We start from the raw sequence: 22,319 nt of genomic DNA on the forward strand, positions 1-22,319 counted from the left end.
AAGGGGGGAACAACCAAAACCAAACCCTGTTAAGTTTCCTGTTAATGTTCTTCAAAAATGAAAGGTATAGACTGCAGAAAAATTGCAGGCCAGAAGTTCCTACCTTTGGTGTCTTCAGTTAAAAAAAAAAATCTTCTCCTTTTAGTGTTCCCTCCAACATATATATTGACTGTCATTTTACTGGATTTGTGTTCCTACGTACAGCAAGCAAGTGAACAGGAAACGGGAAAGGCTACTGACTTGTCAAGCAAGTTTTAGGCGTTTTTGTTGGTGTTATGCCAAGAACAGTGTAGTTCAAGGATTTTTTCTAACATAGTGATTCTTTTATCATGTGGAAGAATGGAAACATTGTAGAGTATATTTAAACACTTGTTCTTCCAGCTTGAATGCGCTTGGATCAGATTCTAATCACAGTTCATCCAGAGGGATCTATGGAGCAGGCGGTTCGTCTTCACGATCCAGTGCAGGGAATCATAAACAATGCAATGCAACAGCACACCTTCACAGCAATAGAAATGCACCTGATGTTGAAAACATCAAATCCAAAACCAGTTCAAGCATACCTAACAGGACTTCAGCACAAGCAGCTTCCATGCAGTCAGTGACCAGAGCTGGCCCCTTTACCTTGGATTCAGGTGCTGCAGCTCAGACTCATGCCGCAGGCAAAAGAGCCAAGGGGACGAGGCAGAACCAGCAGCCGTCACAGCAGCAGGCACCGGCTTTGGCAGAGCAGCCCCTCCAGCAACCCCCAGCATCCGGGCCCCAGCAGCAAGAGCAACAGACTGAAAGTGCTTTGCCACAGCTGCCGCTTCTCAGCCCGCCTCACGGCGAGTGTGCCAGCAGCAGAAGGCACAGCTCGGAGGATTCAGATCTCACCGGGCTCATAGAAACTATGGAAAAAGACTTTGACCACCCAGAATCCCCTTCCCCAGATGTGTTTACAGAGCAGCCCCCATCTCCACTAGCGAAAAACAAAGGTAATACAATTCTGCTTTTTTTAACAGGATGATTCATTATGTAGCCACAGAACAAGATTTAATCAACTGTAAAGGTCATGTTTTCGTAGCGTGGAAAGTGATAGCTTCTCAGCTGTTCCCTGCCCTGCCGAATGTGCCTGTGTCTTGAACACTTCCTTTCTTCTATGGCAGTGAAGTTCTCTGTGCCCTGCTAGGGTGTGATTCTTCCTGCGAAATTTTTGTAACATTTGGATGAAAGCAAGGGTGAATATTCAGACATCTGACCCTCTGAAGAAGAAAGGTGCTTTTGGTTGCTGCTCCTTTGCCTTTGGGTTAGCATCCATCCCTCCCACCTCCATCATTTTTACTGGGGGGTGGGGATTGAGGAAAGGAAAAGGAAGTTGTCCTAGTGTATTATGAAAACTGAGATGGAGAGAAGGAGGGCAGTGGGGGAGGAGGGATCTGGAAACCCCTGTGGTATCGTTTGGGAATGGAATTCTTCATGCCCAGACTTGCAGATGTAAAAAAATCCTTGATGTCAGGTGGTCAGCAAATTAATATATGGCACCTGTGTTTATAAGCTGTGTTCATTTTTGCGTGAGGTTAGAGTTTGAATTGTGTATGCATCTTTTCAATTGTCTAATGCTTAAAATAACGTATTGAATTTCATATATTAGATACATTCAGACTTTTAAAATCATATATCAGTTATTTTCCTTCTTATAAACACTTCGTTAGAGTAGAGCTTCTAATCATGCTTTTTGTATTAGCCATTTCACTTGTGTCCCAGAGTTATGTAGTTATAAATTTAATCTTAATGTGTCTATTTCTAAATGATTTTTCACTTTTTTCTAACACTTGTACAGAAACTGTACTGATGCTGTGTTGCTTATTAGAGATAAATTTAAGAAGATGAACGGTGGGAAGGCATATAAACCATTAAGCATCTGTATGATCACACACCACCAAAGAGGAAAGCTTCATTCTGTTAAGTAGTAATGAGCAGAAAGTTCTTAATTAGTTCAGAGTGGATGTGATGATGCATCTGGACTTTCAAAGTGGAGACCCTGAAGGGATGAGAGATTTTGGGATCCTACTGATCCAGCTACTTTATTTCTGGGCTGTTTTGGTTTTAATTTAGACAAGGGGCTATGGTTGGGGGAATTAAGATTAAGAGAATTATGACCAGTTTGTCAAGTATTCAGTTCATAAAGGCTAAATGTTACTCCAGCAAGTGACAGGACTCTAGGTAAGTTTCATAGGTAGCATCTGTGTTAGCAAATAGTGCAGTATTGGAGCTCTGGAGAGCAAAATGGCTGGTAGTGAGGATGCAATGTCCTCACAGGGTATGTCAGAATGGACTTACAGTGGACTGACCCAGTCCACCTACTGAATGCTAGAAAGGGCTGGGAGTGCTTCTGGAGCACATCTTCCATTTGTAGTTCAACCTAAAAAGAAACCAGCTCTTGTGCTGGAGTACTGCTGTATGATGCAGCTGGTGCACAGCATATGGGGACCATTGAGTTTGATTTCAAAAGCATATTATTGATCCAAATAACGTGGTGTACCAATGTTAACATTTTTTGTACCTACAGCAGTTTCTAGGAGTCAACGTATTTGGAGCTTGTCTTAACAAATAGCTGCTTCTAAGTGTTGATAGAAATTTGATTACATATCTTCAACTATATTTAAGTGCATCTTCTTGAGATGGGTGCTTTTATTGATTTGTTTACCAATTTCAAAAGCAATTTAAATGATGATAAAATACTTAGTCACTTATGAGTTCCATTTTATGGTACTATTTTTCCATTTTGTAACTTTCTCCTGATTACAAATTCATTCAGATAAATTCACATATTTCCTCCTGTTACAGAGGGCTGAATATTTAAACAAGCTCTGTATTGCAAAATATATTATGAATGTTACATTTTGCAATCCAGGTGGTTTTTTGACCTCTTCATCATCTTAGATCAATAAATCATATTTATGCACGTAGACTTCTTTTTGGATGAGCTTTATAAAAAAAAAACCAACCCGACATTATCTGTAAACCATAACCTGACTTACAGAAGCTCAGTACATCAAATAAAACTTGCCCATTTCCATTTGCCCTCTTTAAAAATGTATAACCGTAGGGGAAGTTTCATTATCTATCTGGATCTACATACAGACACTGATACTCTCTTCAGATAAATAGCTAGAGCTAGTCACAAACATTTGCAGAAGCAGCAGCTTCTGGACTAAAACTGTTTGTCATAGTATCCTGCGCAGGATTCCCATCTTTATAGTCTTCTGTTTCAGCTTCCTAATACTTGGGTCCTATCAGACTGCTGTAGAGGCTACATTAATTGTTGTTAAACAGCTGCTTTACATTATATTTTTATGTCATGATAGAATTTTACATAGACTTTCTAATGATGAACAGTAAATGGTTTAGCAATCCTGAATGTAGACTAAATTTGAAGCAAATCTTAGTACAAGGCCTTCTGGGGCAAAACCAGAATACCCCCAGTAAGCTGGAAGCTGACCTTTAGAAAATTTTCATAAAAAGATCTACTTATGGTTACACTTCACACTAAAAAGAATATTTTTGTCTCAGTGTTATTTTTGTGCTTGATACTGAAAACATTAAGTCTGAAGAAAACAAGGTTTGAAGGCACTGCCCTTTGATATATATATGTAGTATTTGCCAAAATACTGACGACAAATTTATGTTTTGGTACAAACTTTCCCTGAGGAACATTTTGCCAAATGAAATACGACAGCTGTCATTGTGCTTCCAGACTCAATTAGAACTTGAGCTGGTACAAATCCCAGAAGAAGCTGAATCCACTTATTCAGCACAGGTTAATTGATTCTTTACTGGAGTGAACTACTACGTCCATTCTGGAAGCTGTATGCAGGCACTGTGTGGCTTATAAATGAGAATGCTTAGTCTGAAGGGCAGTATCTGAGAAAGATCTTATTGGTAAAGGCATGTATTACATCTAATGAAAGACATAAGAATATTGTGAACTCTCTCATCCTGTACAAGAATAACAGGAGGCGATGGTAAGATAATGATGACTCTGCGCACGCACAGTTTCTCTGTATTGATGCTTTTTTGATAACTTTTACTCACCAGGAGCCTAATCCTGCCTATTTTGCAAGCCAGAACCTTTGGCCTGATTTTGAAGGTTCTTAAACCTCTACATTTTGAACTTATACTATGCTACATTTCAGTTAGCCTGTAGAAATTGCAGGAAAAACATAATCCATTGTTCAATTAGCATTGTTTATTTATACGTGGATTGCTTCAAGAATATTGTTTAAAAATCTCCTGGAGTGTTTAATGCACTGTTTTCCCTACTTTGAGATGCAGTAACACTTAAATGTGTCAAGCCAAACTATTTTACATTCATCTTAGCCATACCACTTAGAATACTACACTGAAAGAATAAAATATGTCAAGGGGAGAAAGTGTACTTAGGTGTGAGATTTCAGGTTTTGGGGGTCTGTTTTTTTTATGTCTTTGCTCGACAAATACAAGTAGTGATTTTTCTCTTCCACTGTAGTCTTACTGCTGGGTGGTTGTTGTTTTCTTTTTAACTGACAAGCATGCTAATCATTTCTGTTCTTCATTTGTTCAGATGATAAAGCTTGTACCAACTTCTGAAGTTCATGTTTAAATCTAGTCTTGCATGGTGAAACTGTCAAATTGGATTCTAAGGTGTTTAAAAGGAATGCCAGGAACAGAGCAGAGAAGAATTATAGGTAGCCAGGTGCCCACCATCTACAGAGAGGCAATGGAGGTAGGGCTCAGAAGCATAAATGCAACAGTGGAGATCAGGGTTCTTCAGGTGTGATGCTGTTGCTCACATTTGGTGTGAAGTGGCTGTAAATGGTTGGTGTATTATAACAGATGACAAACTTGAGGCTTAATCATGTGGGTTAGCCTCTAAAATGAAGTCAGCTTAGCCCACCTCGGAGTACTGCTGCTGAGAATCTGAAGCATCCTTATCTCCCTAGGGAAAGGGAAAACGCTTCAGCGCAAGGCTAAGCCGCAGAAGAAGCGGGAAGAAAAGGATAGAAGAGGGAAAGGAAAGCAACAGGAGGATGAACTGAAGGATTCCTTGGCAGATGATGACAGTTCTTCAACCACAACCGAAACTTCCAACCCAGATACAGAACCACTTCTCAAAGAGGTATGGCACTGCTCATAAAAGGAGGCTCCTGTGTAGCTGGTGGGTCACCTGTTAGAGCAGGAATATAGTCTCTTCCCCCCACCCCATCCCCAGCTTTCATATACTATAAGACTTACCAAAGGAAGAATGTTAAGGAAAAAACATTTCTCCCAATGCTTGCCTTCACTTCTCTAGAGAATCTGCTCCTCTGTGAGTGTGAACATGCTTCTATCATGTAGTCTCAGGACTGAAAGTGCCCAATGTGGCTTGAATAAGCCCCCAGTTGTCAGCAGCACTGTGGTAATTGTCTCTCTGCAGAATTCTCTTTGCAGAATACACCACAAAAGTATGGATGTTAATTTTACTTGATAATTAAGGTGTATGCTAAAACTGTGCGTTTCGTAAGTTACAAAGGGTCAGTTCACTGCTGGTAACTTGTCAGCAGGTAGTTAACTTAATTACCTTTGACAGTACCCCTACCTTTATTTTACTTATTTGGCTTACATGCTTCTAGGTAATAAACTAAAGCTCTAACAATTTGTATAGTGGTCAGGTTGTCATAAATATTTTGTCCTAAAGCATGTGCTAAGGAACCAAACAAAGCAAAGAGAAGAAAACCAAGCCTAAATTTTGTCGTGTCTTAAATTTGAACTTTGGAAAATATAGGGATCCTAGCTGGGGGAACAAAGAAAATAAATCCATGTAATGTATTTTAAAAGTTACGGTTTAGTAAGTTTTCATTTGAAAATCACCTTAATCGCCTTTGACTTTTCAGGATGGCTATTTGACAGTATCATTGTATTCAGAAAGTCTTAGAAGCATGGTGAAAAAAATAATAAATTGAATGGTGAAGTTGCTCATATTCTTTGCTTTGTTGAGGAGTGTTTTAGGTGGCCTGGACCACTTACAAAGATGCAGTATAGGTCTCAGTACACAGCCAGAATCTTTTAAAGGGGACTCAGAGGCTGTGGCCTGAGGAGCTGTGTATTTGCAAACATCAGATCTGCTTGAGGTTCATTAATTTGCTAGATATTTCAATTTCTACTTCTCCAAATAGGAAAAAAGTAGATACCACATTTTATAGGTATACTCACTGAATAGTAAAAAGGTGCCTTCTATGCTGCAAAAATGCTCATGTTTTCAAATAGCATTCTTTTCTTACCCTTATTTATACTATGTATATTGTGATGCAAGAGGGACTTTACTTTTCATGAATATTAACATGTTATTATAATGTCTTTATAGGAACCTGAAAAACAAAAGGGAAAAGTTATACCAGAAAAAGCTGAAAATGAAATAGTCCAAGTAAAACAGAAAACTAAAAAACTGCTAACAAGTATCAAGAAAGAAATCCCTGTAGATGTGAAACCCAGGTAAGCATAACAAAAGCTTTTTAGTAGAGAAGGCATCGTGCTTGAAGGGAAGACAGATTGATAAAAATCTGTGTATTCAACTGTTGTGGCTGCCAGTCTGGCTAGTGCCAACAGTAGATACCTTTAAACAGCTTCCTCTTCCTTCCTGGTATGAGGGAATATATGAAGCTTGTAAATAATAAATTCTTTAATGGGAATACAGTGCATAAATGAGAACTAGATCCAGAGAAGAAAATCAGGTTAAGCAATGTTAAGCTTTTTGTAACAGGTATCGCATACACAAAATAGGGTTAATGTTTCTACAGGAGCTTCTAGTGGCAGCACAGTAAGCTGGCACTAACATGAGTGCCTTTAGTTGCCCTTGGTGAAATTACAGCCTTTTTTGTATCGTAGAGTAAGATCAGAGTCTTGGATACCTTATTAAAAGAGGCTGCTGCTGCTGCCCTTACTGGCAGGTGGTTGATTGCAGATGATAGAAAGGGGAAAAATGAAGAACTTTAATCTTACTGTATCTAGTTCATTCTGAAATCGTATTCTGAAATTCTGAAATCAGATTGGTGTCCAACTGTCACAGAAGTAAACTTTATCAAACTGAAGCATGGTATATTGGCTTGTGTTTTCCCTGTTGCTGTATTTAATACGAGACTAACTGGGATCAGTAGTTAGTATAAATTGATTTTCTTCAAAATATTTCTGAAAACATTGCCTGGCAAAGTCTCCTCCTTATCTTATTTATTCTTACCATTATCTACTTTCTTTTATCATATAAATCACAAGTTCATTACATGTGACAGTGTTCAAAGGCCACAGTGAGCTGATTTGGAATTCTTCTGCAAGAAATGGGTAAAATAGTTCCTCCCTAGAAAGTTTGAGAGACATAATCAAATAGCTGCAGAAAAAGAACAAGATATAGCCAAATGAATTTAGTGGTGGGTTTGAATCGTTTTATGCCATCAACTAAAAGATGATCGTGTACATTCAGGGCAATAGCATATCAGGAGCATGTGATCTAACAAGAGTGTGGGGGCAGAGTAGAAAAACGGCAGTTGCCATCTCTTGTTGCCTCTGTATAATCAAGCAGGTTTTATAATCCTGGAGCTCCACAATGAAAGCTTCTCCGGGAAGGTGAGTGAGCCCTAATAATGTGTGGAGCAGTGTGGGTAGAAAATGAGCCAGAGCTAGGAAGGGTGGAGTTGCATATAGGACAAATACAAAACTCTGCTTATGAATAGCTTTGAAGATGAGCACAAGGTTGACATAAGAAAGCCACAGGATACCAGGCTTCTGTAAAACTGTATGGCACATAATCTCCTCTTCTGCGCTTCAGAGAGCTTAAAAATGAATGGATCTCTGTTTTCATTTAGTTCCTTGGAATTGTCTTATACTCCTCCACTGGAAAACAAGCAGCGCAAAACTTTTCCATCCAAGATATCTACACCGCACCTTTTGACAAACGGGTCTAAATCAAGAAACCTCCCCAAAACGAGAGGTAGTGTGAGGCTGTTTTTTATAAATAACTTTTGGAGTTTTATTTGGTTGATTGTAACCCCTCTTGAACACTTATTTTTAAGTCTGCTGTGAGAAGAAACCTGTTTAGTTTACTATCCATGGACTTGCTTTTCTTCTTTTGTTTTTATAGGTCCAAACAGTAAGTTAATGGAGAGCAGGCCATCAGTGTTAGCAAAATTTCTCCCCAGTGGTTCTGGACAGGAGCTAGGAAACACCAGCAGCTCAGAAGGTGAAAAGGATTCTCCACCACCAGAGTGGGACTCCGTGCCTCTTCACAAAGCTGGCAGCTGTAAGTAATCGCTAGAGGATGACAGAATTAGTCTTCTGCAATGAATATCCGTAGGTAGGTTTGGTCTGCTTTATAGATCTTCCTATCTTTCTTTCACTGCATAGTTGTGCTCCCATTTTCTGCTGTGGGCCTCATTGACAGCATCTGGTATGATTTGGGAGGTTTGAAAACCATGTGGGCAGAACATGGGCCATTCTGCAGTTCTTCAGTGATGGACAGGATTCAGATCCTGCTGGGGAGATTGAGGAAATGAGAATTACAACTCAAAAGCAAAATGTATTTTCTACAGAGGATGGGGTTTTGCTTGGTCACGTCTGCTGTGGCCAAAGTTGAAACCAATTACATGATTTGACCTTGAGAGGAAACACTGAAAACGTCTTAATGCAGCAGTTAGCGTGGGGCACTGCTGAAAGATTTTTGGTTGCGTTGTAAGTCCCTTGTGTGGGAACCAAATTGCCTTCCTCTTGGTTGCATGCGAACATAAAGTCATCTTTCTCCACAGCGCTCACTTAGAAAGGTTCTTTCTTCCGTACGAATCAGTTTATCTTGGTGCTTTTGTTGCAACACAATCTCTCTGAAAATGGGTAGTAAACCTGAGTAATGATAGGCGAATATAGGCAAGGAGCTACTTTTGCGATCACTGGGAACAGCCTTTCTCATGCCTCAGTCTGAACAGAAAGGATAGCAGAAGTTTGAGAAGCCTTTGTTTTAAAGTAAATACTACAGGAAGGTGTTTTGTCTTTCTCTTTATAGCTACAGACAACCTCTATAAACTCTCTCTACAAACCCTGAATGCAGATGCTTTCCTGAAACAGCGACAGCCCTCACCAACACCCGCCTCTCCATCTCCTCCTCCTCCTCCCACATCTTTAGCTTTTGGGTCACGAGGAGGCACTTACAGCAGCATTGTGAACAGCAGCTGCAGCAAGTGAGTCCAAATCTGCACCTCCTACTGATTTCCCAAGCACAGAACACTTGTGGAACCCATGTGCTTCATATGGCGTATCTCCCTTTTCACAGACCTATTTCCTCTTCCCATGGAAACTGCTTTTTTGCAGATATTACTGTGCATATCGTACCATTCTATTTATATTTTTCTGGGGTTCTTATAACTTGGTAGACTGGAAAAATGCACAATTACATGAACAGATGAGCTGTTGTTAATATTTTCATGAATGCTAGTTGAAATTGCTGCTTTTTTAATCAAACTGCTGAAGTCCAAAACCTCACTTTTTTTCTTTTTTTTCCTCTTTTTTTCCTTGAAGTGAAACAAAAAGCAAACAGCCTAATGGTACCAAACATAAGCTGGCAAAGGCAGCTTCTCTTCCAGGCAGGAATGGTAACCCTACTTTTGCTGCTGTAGCTGCAGGTTATGACAAGAGCCCAGGTACTAGAACCAGTTTGAGTTCTAAATATTTCTGAATACCTGAATATTCTGTTGTGTTTTTTTTATTTTACTCATTTTATATATTATATATTCTTGCAGGTGGCAGTGGTTTACCAAAGGTTTGTCCAAGCAAGACAGATGTTTCCAGCAATATCAGCATTTCCCACACAGTTGTTGACAGTGATGGCTCTGACAGGTAATTTTTATATTCTCTAGGCAAATACCTAGGCCCCTAGAAAAGAAGATTGTAAGCTGTTAATGGCATTTTGAAGGTAGTGACAGAATTAATTTGGGGTCTTTTTTTTTTTTTTAACTGTTTTTTATATGGAGCATCTCTTACATTGTAAAAAAAGTTTAGAACTTATGAGTGACTCAAAAGTAGAAACCAGGATGTTCTGGGTGTGATGGGGACTTTTCCCCCTCATTCCCAGTAACTCAACAATCTTGTGTTTCCCAGGCGTCCAATGAGAAATCGGTTTCACTCTTTCAGTATTGGGCAGTGTCAACCAAGGTCACTTGAAATAGTTTACAGACAGAGTATCTTTCTGTACAGTGGTACCTTTCACTCCCAGTTTTAACACTGAGACCAGAACTATCACTGGGCTTTGCATTATGAGTAAGAGCAGAATAGAGCTGCGCTCAGTCACGTTCCCCAAGGCACGCTGTCTTTTTCTGATATATTTTGGCAGTGCACATCTCTCTCGGTTGTAAAAAGCAGTGAGCGTCTGGTAACCTTTCTGGAATAGGAAAGAGACTTCAAGTTTCAATACGCAAAGGAATTGCTTTTCTGAGCGAAGTTTGTGGGTGGGGTTTTGGTTTGTTTTTGTAAATGTTTATCACTGGTTCCAGTTAACTCATCTGTAGTTTCAAGAAGCTTGCCCACAAGCTGGAGTGTGAGCATTTGTATCCCTTCTGAGTGGTTCTAAATTTTATCTGCTTGTCAAAAAAAGTACACTATGGCTTAGACCCTATAAGTTTTCTGAAAACCTGACCAAAGTGCTACTCTCAGGTTCGTGTTAGAGCTCAAGTCTACAAATTAAAGAGCATTATGTCTATAGCATTGTGTTGCTCCAAGGTGGTTATATACACAGGAAAATGGTATTTCACTGAATTTTTTTGTTAAAACAAAAATAAGCTGATTTCCTAACTCTTGGTCACCATTAAATATATATGTAGTTAAAGATAAACACACACATTTGTAACTACACATTTGTATATAGATCAGTAAGTTAATATTGTTGATTGTACTGTGTTAATGAGTTGTATATTGTTTTCCCATTACTCCATCATATTTAGTTCTGGTTTGTGGAGTCCTATCAGCAATCCCAGCAGTCCCGACTTCACGCCTCTCAACTCATTCTCTGCATTTGGACATTCTTTTAACTTGACTGGAGGTGAGTTTTTGTTTTCAAATATTACTGTATTCAAATGCAGGTAAAGAAATGGTGTGTTTCCATTCCACTGGTTTAAGTACAGACGGTGTTCCAGTCCCTCCCCCCCAAAAGGATGACTACGTAGGAAAGTGTGTTAAAAATGTGGTGGTGTATTCTGTGTTTCAGCCAAAGGGAGTTAGTGGAAACTCTTTAGAAGTGTTTGTTGGGCTGGAAGTACTTGTTTTTGAAGGTTCTTCATTTCAGAAAAATTTCTTTATACTTGTTTTTATCTTAGTCTTCCTGCCCTCCATCCCTCCCCTGAAGCTTTACTGTAGGTCTCAGAAATGTGCCACTGGGTCTGTGGTTTCCTGAGCACTTGATGCCTGCATAAAACCATTGCTGTATAAATGGGGTGATGGCCCATCCCTTGTGTTGCTTTCCTCTTGTATTTTCCTCTAGTGTTTGTATAACTACATGATGACCTGATGCATACTAAAACCAGCCATTAATTCCTGTATTTAAATATTTAGGTAAACTTTCCATAAGTGGCTTGAGATGGCCTTGATGCGGGCAGACTATATTGTAGGGCATGGATGCTCTGTACACTTACTGTAGATTTGTACGTGTTTGGGGATGCATGGTGTGGTATTTTTTAAGGTGCCTGCAAAAGATAAGCAAAGCAAACTTCATATGTGGCATTTACAAAATGGATTGTAGGTTTACTGAAAAAGTTGTCTGCTGAAAAATGCTGGGGGTGTGCAGTCAATAGCAGCTGCTGCTGTGGGGTTCCTCATCAGCAACACTTGGCACCAGCAGCTCTGAGGGATGGCAGTGAGATGCCTGGGATGAGTTCTGTGTGGAGGGACCAGCAAACCACAACTGCTGTTGCTGCCCTCTCCTCTAGCCGAGATGTGAGTCTGGGCTGGGGCACAGCCATGCTGTGTCCCGTACCAAGAGTTACCTGGGAAGGGAGTGCTGCAAGGCAAACGAGCGCTACGATTACAAGAGGCTCCTTCAGCTGGGTTGCTTACTACACCTGCAGTTAACTTGTTATGAGGAACTGCCAGGACTCACAGTATTGCTGTGCTTCTGCCTGGTTCCCCAACTGTTTGCTTTCGGGTAGATAATACCAGGAACCAAACAACTCCCATGGGCTGATACTGAATTATAAACAATAAGCGCATAACTTTTTTCCCTACTATAACCATGATTCTAACTTTGTAGCTTCTGCCTGATGTAGGGCATGAGATGAAATCTCTATTACTGTGTGACCTTTTCTAATCTCAGTTCTTGTGCTGCAGCAGGACCTGCTAGAAAAACATGGGAAATTACTATGAAGAGTATTAGTCTGATGTGGTTCTTGGAACAAGAGGAAGAGCAATGTACTCAGTTTTATTTCATTTTATTTTTAGAGGTTTTTAGCAAACTTGGTTTAGCTCGATCAGCTTATGGGCAGGATGTTCAGAGAAACTGGAGTGAATTCAATAATGTTCCATCATCCATCTGGGATCCTTCGGCTACAGATTCTGTACCCTCCTGGCCAACAAGCTCGAGTTCCCCGACTCATACAACTGCAGTAAGTACTCACTCCAAATACAGTGTGTTATTACTGTTACCAACCTGTTCTATATCTGCCATCTAATTTCATTTAGACGATTTTTAAATTTGGGTGAAAAATATCAACTGAAGAATAAAGGAAAAGGGAAGCTATATGTATTCATCTTTCTGTGTAGTTAAGCTGAAGTGACTGTTGGACAGAGTGATTAGTCCACTCGCAGATGATGAATCCATGTAAATTGCTTTATGTAAAAATACTTCTCGCAAGAGCATCTTGCAGTACTTACAAAAGTGTGTTCCATTTCCACATGCTTTGGGACTGTGGAAAGAGCTGTTATGCTCCTGTGCCATGGCTGACGCTGGCTCTGTCGCTTCCAGTTTGATAGACAGTTTCAAAGTAGCCAACATGATAACTTTCAGGTTTTGATTCTGCTTCCTGAGTCCAGTGTTGCACCTACTTATAAATTAACAAGAGGTAAAAAAAAAACTTATCTAAAAGTAAAAAACCTCAAATGTATTATTTTCAGCTTAGGAAAAAAAAAAACCCAAACATAAAAGACTGAGCATAAGTTGAAGCCTTTAAACAGACAACTAATTTTGGTGGAGATCTTGAATATAGCCAAAGAAGAAAAAAAAAAAAAAAAACAACTTTTTACACAGATTGTAGCACTCTGCTCTCATCCTTGTGCCTCTCTATCTGTCAGAATAAAACTTACACCGCAACAGCTGTCTTCAGTGCCAGCTGAAATCGTTCTTCATCTTGTCTTCTGAAAATGTTTTTGTAGTGACTAAGAGGCAGCGTTTACTTCATCTGGTAGCAGTTCAGATGGAGTGGGGAGAAAATGGGGGGCAGAGGAAGCCGAAGAAGGTCACACAGCTTCTTATAGACACACACTCACTGATCCCGCCCTTGTCATGTGGTTACAACTGTAGCTGTAAGGTCACTAAAACTATGTAAGGAGAATTTTTTTTTCTTTTTCGTCACATGGAGGGCAGATTTCTCAGCATTTGATAGAAGGAAGGCTTGAGGACAACCAGAACAATCTCTCTGGCTCCTAACCTATTTCCTGGCCACTTCTGAAAAATACCTGTAAGTGTGCTTCAGGAAGCATTGAGATGGAAGCCGAGACAAACAGAAGAATGACAGTCTCTCCCTTCAAATACTTTGACTTGGGGGGGTAAGCATTTTAGGAGCTTATTCAAGGAGAAGATCACTTAATAAACAAGAAGCAACAAGAAGATTGAAGTGTTCAAAGCCTTTTTAATGATAGTGATTTTTTTTCAAGTGTTTATGGTGAGCCAGAACAGGAAAAATTGCCTATTCTTGCCACTGAACCTCCTTGCTCTAAGTGCTAGATAAGAGAGCAGGTACCAGGCCAAGGCCCTGTCCTTTTCTCCTTTCTGGCACAAGAGCCGAAGCTGTTCTTTCAAACAGCATTTATATAGTGGCTTCTGTGTTACCCTAAATTTTCTGGAGAGTTGATTTTGATCCTCCTCCTTCCTTGTTCCTCTTGCCTTCCCTTTTTATGCATATGCTTCTGTCCTAAATCAAATTTGACTTCTGGGTCCCATCTGTCCTCAGGCCTTGCTGCATTGCTGGGACTTCTTTCTAGCTACAGTCCCTTATTCCTGTTTTCTCCATTTCCCAGTGTGTAGTTCAGTCTGACAGCCACTTTGTACCCCACCAGCCTTGAAAGGGAATAGGAGTTTAATCCAAGGTATTCTTTCTCTGCCACTCCTTTCCTAGTCACTTCTACTTTATCAGCAATTGCCTTTCTACCAGGCTCTCCCAAACGCTTTTGGGACACGTAGGAATAGTTCCTGGCTCTTGCCCACAGCAGGAAGTAGGGTGGGCTTTTAGTCTGCTAGGGTTGGTGTCTGAGCAGCAGCATGAGTGTTTGCTGCTGTAGGCTTAGTAGTCTAATGCTTGTGTAGCTTAAATATAACCATTTAGTTATATAACAGTAATAAACTGTGACCCTAGTTTGGCTCAACTTCAGTGACATTGGAGAGTCCTAATGACGTTGGCCCAGTTAACCCCTGAGTATGCTCAAAACTCCTGTCCAGCCCTTGGTGTCGGATTCTATGAGGACACTTTGGTAACGTGTTAGTGTCTGACCAATTTCAGGTATGATTAGACTGAGCAGATCATCTTCATTTCAGGGGAGAAAATAAAAGCCTGAAATGAAGACATTTTCAGAGTTTACCTTGTTTACTTTTCTAAAGGGATTTTTATGTTAATCTTCAGATGCAGAGTACACTGGTACTGGTTAACCTTTAGTGTGCATTGTCTGAGGGCTGAGATCTTGGGAAGGGATGCCCTATCTGCACCCACTAAATCCAAACATAAGGATGTTTGTACCTTACAGCATTTACTCAACAAGTACACTGCCTTTTGGATGTATCAAGTTTACTGTATATTTGCAAATTGAATTTACACCATATGTACATTAAATCTGTTGGCGCTGAGGTATGTAGCGCATTAAGCCTACATGTAGCAGGTTCTGTGCTAATATTAGCATGAAAGTTATGCTAACCTTTCTCATCTCCATCTCCAGCTGCTTCCAGGTATCACTTTCCACCACACCATGAGTTAGATTCTTCTGCCTGTTGCTTGCTACTGTTTGGGCTTTAATAAAAGAGTTGACAAAACCTGGGCTTTGTTCATTTCTGCATGTGTTCTCTAGGCTTGCTGTACCTGTCCTATGCATCCCAAATGCATTTGTGACGTGTTGCAGCGCACCTGCATCTGCACCATGACCATTTGTCAGAGACTTCCAGATGTTTTGAACCAGGAGAGACTTACTGGAACTCCATGACAAATGGCCAGTTCTCCAATCCCCTCTCATCTGGAGAACTTTTGGATGGAGAAAAAAGTATATACTGGGAATATGGGGGGGTACAGTGGGGCTGAACACAGGTAGGTTCATCCAAAATGTATAATTTATAACAGGTATGTCTGAATACAAGGAGATAAGTTTGCAAACAGCCAAAAAAGGATCAAGGAGTAGACTTTGCTGCTACCTTCCTTTACAACTTGAATTTTGTTGTTTTTTTCAAGACATGAACCATGTTTATCTACCTCATTCTAACTAGTTTAATTAAGCTTGAGCTTTTTGGCCCTTGCGTGTTAAAGCTTGAATACTAGTAGTGCTTAAATTAGTAATGGTGTGGGGATGTATAAGCTCAAATGAAAACATCTTAAAAGCCTGTAATGTAATTGCACTCTGCAGCCCATACAGTTACCAGACAGGTTTGGTGACCGTTTGTAGTGTGGTTCTTCTGCACAAGGTCTAGTAAAGGGAGTTCAAAACTGCATGTGACAGGATGGAAGGGGTTCCACAGCAGACTTGCTGCTTCTTCGATATTTTTCTTTTGGGGGGGCTGTAAACAAGGTGAAAATAGAGGTTACCAAACTGCTACTTACCTGGCTCTGTCTTTACTGCAGTCGATCCTTGGCAACCCAAGTGGCCTGTGGTCCACCACTCCATTCAGCAGTTCCATTTGGTCAAGTAATCTCAACAGTGGCCTTCCCTTCACCACTCCAACAAATGCGTTGTCAGGCATTGATCTCATGGGTAGCGAAAACTCCTCCGCTGCTCCTTCTCCGCCCGCTGCTGCCACCATTGCCAATCCTGCTGAAGACATAGGACAGACCTACAATCCTTGGAGAATTTGGAGCCCAACAATTGGAAGAAGAAGTTCAGATCCTTGGTCTAATTCACACTATCCTCACGAAAACTGAAGTTAAGCAAAAGGAAAGAACTCTTATCTGGGTCATGATACAATTCTGAATGCAAATTTTTGAAACATCATTTTCAGGCTGTTTGCTGGTCATTGCTTCCCCCACCCCCCCACCCCTCCCACCAGTCATGCTTTCATCACTTGTTCCTTTTTAAAGTCTTTCCTGCAATATGGTAGTGTGAGATTGCAGATAAGCTTGAAAGAGTCTGGGTGTGGTCACAAATCCCAACTGCAGCTGAAGCCTGTAAATCTGAACAATTTCACTGGTTTCATATTTTACCATCTGCCATCTTTATTTGGGAAACAATTTGAACTATAAAATGGTCCTGGCATGCAATACTTTTCATGAAAAATACCAGTTTGGATTTTTTAAATTTTTTTCCAGTATTATCCTCCAAGTTCTAATTTAAAATCAAAAGGCACTTTGTGCTAAAATGCAGAGTATTTTTTTAAAATAAGGCTGTCTTTGTTAACACAGGTTCTAAGAATGTAAAAAAAAAATAAAAAAACAACCAATGAAAAAAACAAAACCTTAAGAGCAAAATGGCTGAATGTAAGAGCATTCTGTTGAGACTGTAATACACTTTCTGTGCTGTTTGTACATTTGTAAACCTGAATGCATTTTTAAGTTGAACTGAAATGCACACAGCCAAGACTTGTGGAAGAAACAAGATACCTTGTGCATTTCTTATGGATACAACTTTGGGTTGTACTTTAAAATAAATACTGCTTTTTTCAAGATCTGTCTGCTCTAATTCTGTTCTGGTATTTTCTAAACTTGTGCATGCATGCATCCACTTGGCGGTGATAGCCTTCAGGCCAAAATCTACTGAGCGCAGGGCCTATATTAACAGAAACTTCACTGCAGATGAAACCTGGCTTCTCAACAGTGTGGGCTTGTATAGCAGTCGAGAATTAGAAATTGTTTTCAGGGTTACACAGTGCCACCCACTTGAAAATTTGCTGGATAGCAAAAATGCTGGAAAAATGTCTACACTGTTTAAGTTTCCAAGTATCGGGCATAGTAGCAGCTGCTGCTGTTTATGCTACGCCCATACCTTTGTAACACTGTCCTTGTATAAGTCTGAACAAGAACTTTACTATTTTTAGATATGATTTATCTATCCCTTTAAGGTACCTGTTTCCCTTCATTAACAGTAAGGCAAGCCCCAGTGACTACGTATATTCATCTCAGCTAACGCCAGGTAAAAATAAACCCTTCCATTACAAGAAGGCATTAACAGACACTAGCAACATAAACTTACTCAGTGGCACTGCTTAAAATTTAGAGCAGCAGATTTTTATCAGAATCCATCCTTTAAGAGAGTAAGAACTCTGTATTTTAGTTAAAATCTTTATGTTACAAGAAATATTGTATGCAGTAAAATGAAGGTTAAATAAGTAATTGAGCACTTTTCCAGCTTGCATTAGGTAAACAAAATCTCTGCAACTGTCAGATTGCTGTCTTCTTGCTGCCACCAGCAGAAACTTGAAGATGTAGATCTCCAAAATAGGAACCTGCTGGAACTCCTTTGTTCTTAAAATGAGGGTGTTTCTAGGCCCATGCAAGGTCATGAAATGTTCAACTTGGATTTGTGTGCAATTTCCTTCAGAGTAACTAGGCAAACAAGTCTCTTGCTGCATACACAATAACGAATAAGTCGTTAAGCTACTGACATGCTAAGGCCTGCTTCTCTCTAAATGGAACTTGGGAAGATAACTAGCAGTAACTTCAAGGTGAAAGGAGCTGCTTAAGGTAATGTGCCACCTCTTTTTCCCAGCAGGTGTTTATATTAGAATATATTCCATGAAGGATAGAAGCAGAAATGAATTCTGAGATACTAATAGTCCTCAGTGGTTTAAGCAGTTGTGAGGACAAGAAAAATTTTCTGCTTTAAAAACATTTCCCTTTGACCAAGGCAAAGCAACACACAAATAATTTAGACCTTTTTTCCCCCAAAAATGCGAGCCATTCCCTTGTGTTAATGCAAATAAACTCTGCCGCCTTTAGAATATTCTCATTTCTTGCTTTTGAAGAGTTTCCTCTTGAGCACCAATTAAATATTACTTAAGTTCCAAGGGTGAAACAACCTGAACTACTAAGATCTTTGACAACCAGTTTTCAATTTCCTAAGAGAGGAAAAAGCATGTCCTTCTCCCCAAATTTATAAGGAAAAAATGTCCTAGGGGTAAAGAGTTCCTACTTCTGAGTGTCTTATCTTCCTTCCCTCTACTCAAAGGTTATTTTGGAGAGCGCTCACTCTGTTCTGCCTAGTTTAAAGAAAGCAAAAGAGCTGCCCTAAAAAGAAATCCTAATTATAGTTGACAGAATTTAGGTGAAATAGAATCTGGGCAAAAGTTAAGTATTTCTAAAGAAACCTCTGTATAGTAAGTAAATGTACAAAACAGGGTTTGCTGCCTTCTCCCTGAGGTGTCTACCTGCTAGTTTTCATGGTACAGTCACTCTTTACATGCATTGAAAACACTTTTAAAATTGCTAAAAAAGGGGAGTGATGAGCCAGAAGCATCCACAGACATCACAGAATAATAGAGAGGACAGGCTTCTTATGATGAGATGAAAGAAAACGAGGTTTTGGCAAAGCACATGTAAGTCTTGCATAACAATCTAGACAGGGTTGAAAATGTTGCAGCCTACTGGAAGGACAACTTAAGATAAAAGAACATGGGCAAAAGGTCAAAAGCTCCCAAGCAAGGGTGGACTGCATTTTCAAAAGTGGAATGAACAAGACTGAAACTCAGACCACAAGGGAAGTTTCATCTCAAGTATAAAGATCAGAGGAAAAACAGCTTAAAGTGCTTGGAAGATAGGCTGTCCTAGAAACCAGGGATCTCACAGCCCTTCTGATAATTTCAAATGTTTCTTCACAGTAGCATCAGGGCTAAACTACCATGAGTCAGCTCTTTTCTTCCAGACCTGGAAGCTACTGGGAATACAAAGTTCCCAGCAAGGAAGAGAAACAATTACTGTTAATTTTGGTAATGATTTTGGTGCTCCTAAAGGGTAGTTCTATTCTGCCAGCTCTAATAAACAGACTTTAAAAGCTTGAAAAGCTTCTGGCCTGTTATTAAAATCAGAAAGCCCAAAATAGGTAAGTATGGTCCTAACGTGAAATCAGTTTAATTAGCACGAGCTCTATTTCAAAAAGATCTTGAAAGGCATTAGAGATCTTGTTAATGTGTAAGACCATATCAGAACATGGTATAACATTCCAGTCAAAGCACAGTTAGCGTTTATTTCGTAGCTAACAGACACTTGGAATGAACCAACACACCAATGAACAGGTCTGGGCCCAGCCCTGGCCACAGCTCTGTCAGCAGCAGTATGTACTGTAGCTTGGCCACTGCCCTGAGAGAGAAATGCTGAACTGGGAAAACGCTAGGACGATGTAGGATGCAGAATGTGACTAAACAGCAGATTCTCAACGCTGATGCATCACGGCCAAATTGTGTTGAAGTTGTCCACTGACCATGGAATTTCTGCCCGACCCAATGAGAGGTAAAATTAAGAGTGCACAAGTTTACCTTCATGGGGGGTAAGAAGCTGTCTTTCAGTGAAACTACGTCACCTGGAGTGCTGTTTTACACTAAATATAGCTTTGACTGTGCCTTGTCTGCTTTCCCAACCTGTAATTACGAGCAAGTTTTCTGAGCTTCAGTGTTTCGGCCTCATGAAGCAATGATGACTGCAGCTCATGATGAGTCAGTTCATTAGAAGGCAGCCACAGGCTGGGGCTGGAAATAACCCAGCTACTACTGTATTGTTGCTGCAACTGGAAGAGCATTCAGTCACCTCATTTTAAACAGGTTCTGCTTCAAAACTGAGTCTTTTGCCCAGTGCCTGTTTTCATCTAACACTAGTCAAGGATGGCCTTTATGTTCAACAGGTGCTTTAGTCACATAAATACTAAAGCAGTCTTCAGGATGACTGGCTCGGCCCTCTGAACACGACTGTTAACCATACTTACTACCAGTAGTTTGATACTCAGATGCTGTGTGATCCAGCAGCAAGTGGAGTTTTTCTATATAGAGAGCAAAGAGATCAACTAGAAAGCAAAGCCACAAGTGTCTGTGGGAACCAGAGAAAATATAATGAAGCACTAGCCTAAACTCTGAGGAACTAATAAAAACTGAGAGTCTTCAGAAGCAATGAAATTCCTAATATCACTATGTTTGCTGGAGCATGAGGCTGTCCTGAACAAAACTTTTTTTTTGAGCAGAACTGTGTAAAGGTAGCTGCTCGGATCCAAAAACGTCAGTTGACCTTAACAGCAGGTTCCGTTGTACCAAGAGAAATGCAGAAAGTGAAAGGAAGTGTCAAGAAAGATTTTAAGGCCAATTCCTAAGGAAACCCCCTTGAGATGTTTTTGTCAAGCTAGGATCACCAAATAGTGGTCCTTCAGGAAGGACCCTGTACCCAAAGCCTGGCTCCATTATCTACTGTGAAGCAAATGTTTGAGTGCCATTAACACTGGATACTATGGGATCTTCAGGAGGTACTTCTCTCCTGAAGTTTTACAAGATAACGCTCAAGTAGTCCTTGAGTGGCAGTGGGACGTTCTAAGCACTGCAATAATAGGATTCACATGGGATTCATGCTAGACAGTACTTACAAGAGGTGAAGCAAATCAACTGTCCTGAAGTCCAAGCTGGACTCTTTTGCAAGCTGTGAAAAATCACAGTTCAATTAGTTGCCCTAAGGCAGAGGATCTGGAGTCTGGCATCCCACAATAGACAAAAGGTATTGGCTGGGGAGGGTGCAGAGGGAGAGACAGATACCTCTAGGAAAGAGGTACAGGCTGTCCATTTTATAATTCTGGGGCTAAGAAAATACTCCCAAGGAAAAACGAATAAATTAGCTACTCTGGAAAGTTTCCTGGGCGTTTTTTGGTATTGGTCCATGGCAGGATGAAGTCACTTGTGGTGTTTTGGCTTAGTTACAAGGAACTTCCTGGGAAGCAAGTGTACTGGAAAGCAAGCATCTGGAGCAGCTTCTGCCTTGCCCAGTATCACTCCCTGGCTCATTCTGGAGTTATTGTCAGGGAGGAAAATACTCACTGGAGAGAGGACGTTAACCTGCTTTTACAGCAGCATAGAAGACAACAGAAGCTAGAGAGGATGGCTCACTGCCTCTCAAAAGGGAAATACACAGAAGCTGGAATCAGACAAGAGACTAAAATGCTCCTTGGTATGCTCTTCACAGGCTGTTGTTGGCTTTCTGGAAAGTGTAAGGACTTTTAGACCCTTCAGCTTTACACCACCCATCCTTCTGGTAAAGCCTGTCCTTTTTGGTCAAATTAATTACCAGCAAAATCCTGTCAACACTGAAGAATTTGACAATGAAGAATGAAGAAAGTGCCTAAAAAATATGCCATATCCTATATTACATTAAATGGGTATGACGCAGCTTATGGCTTGCAGGGAAATTCCTGTTGTGCTGTATAAACTAAGAATCTTTTCAGACAACAGTAATTTCAAGGACCATTCACTTATGTCTCGTTCCAAATCAGCAACACAGCAGTTTCTTCCTATGAGCTTCTGATGCAGGTCTAACTGCCAAACCTTGCTCTCATTTGCCTGCCTGTCATATTCTGTTGTGTGGCTGAAAACTCAGCCTCCGATTCAAGGGAGAGGTGGGGTGTAAAAATCAACAGAGCTTAAGGAAACATCAATAATGCCTTAATTCTTCAGTTAAACTAAGCAAAGGCAACGGGACAATGGAATACCTTAATACTTTGAAATATGGAGCTGGGGGGGGGGGACGGGGACGGACGGACGACAACACAAGGAATAACACACTTCAGCTACATTTAGAAAGTTAGTGACAAATTCAGATTTCATGAAGGAAGGGAGGGAGGAAAGGAAGGATAAAAGAGAGTTCCTTTCTTTGAAGCACCTGAACTTAACAGTCTAAAAAACTGTTCCAGAAGGTAACTCATCACAGCTCAAA

At 40.3% G+C, this 22,319-nt stretch overlaps 1 protein-coding gene across 1 annotated transcript in view; it reads left to right on the forward strand.

Moving 5' to 3' along the window:
- The window catches only part of TMEM131 (transmembrane protein 131), a 105,803-nt gene extending 88,713 nt beyond the window's left edge, over nt 1-17,090 (forward strand). The window contains exons 31-41 of the mRNA XM_082493167.1: nt 382-977; nt 4,965-5,140; nt 6,365-6,492; nt 7,857-7,981; nt 8,132-8,290; nt 9,044-9,218; nt 9,556-9,677; nt 9,777-9,873; nt 10,974-11,071; nt 12,463-12,626; nt 16,056-17,090. Of these exons, the coding sequence (XP_082349293.1) occupies nt 382-977; nt 4,965-5,140; nt 6,365-6,492; nt 7,857-7,981; nt 8,132-8,290; nt 9,044-9,218; nt 9,556-9,677; nt 9,777-9,873; nt 10,974-11,071; nt 12,463-12,626; nt 16,056-16,352 (2,137 nt within the window). The 3' untranslated portion in view covers nt 16,353-17,090. The remainder of the gene's footprint in view (nt 1-381; nt 978-4,964; nt 5,141-6,364; nt 6,493-7,856; nt 7,982-8,131; nt 8,291-9,043; nt 9,219-9,555; nt 9,678-9,776; nt 9,874-10,973; nt 11,072-12,462; nt 12,627-16,055) is intronic.
- Nucleotides 17,091-22,319: the final 5,229 nt, after the last annotated feature.

The sequence above is a fragment of the Vanellus vanellus genome, assembly GCF_965231255.1.
Source record: "Vanellus vanellus genome assembly, chromosome: 1".
Lineage (NCBI taxonomy): Eukaryota > Metazoa > Chordata > Aves > Charadriiformes > Charadriidae > Vanellus > Vanellus vanellus.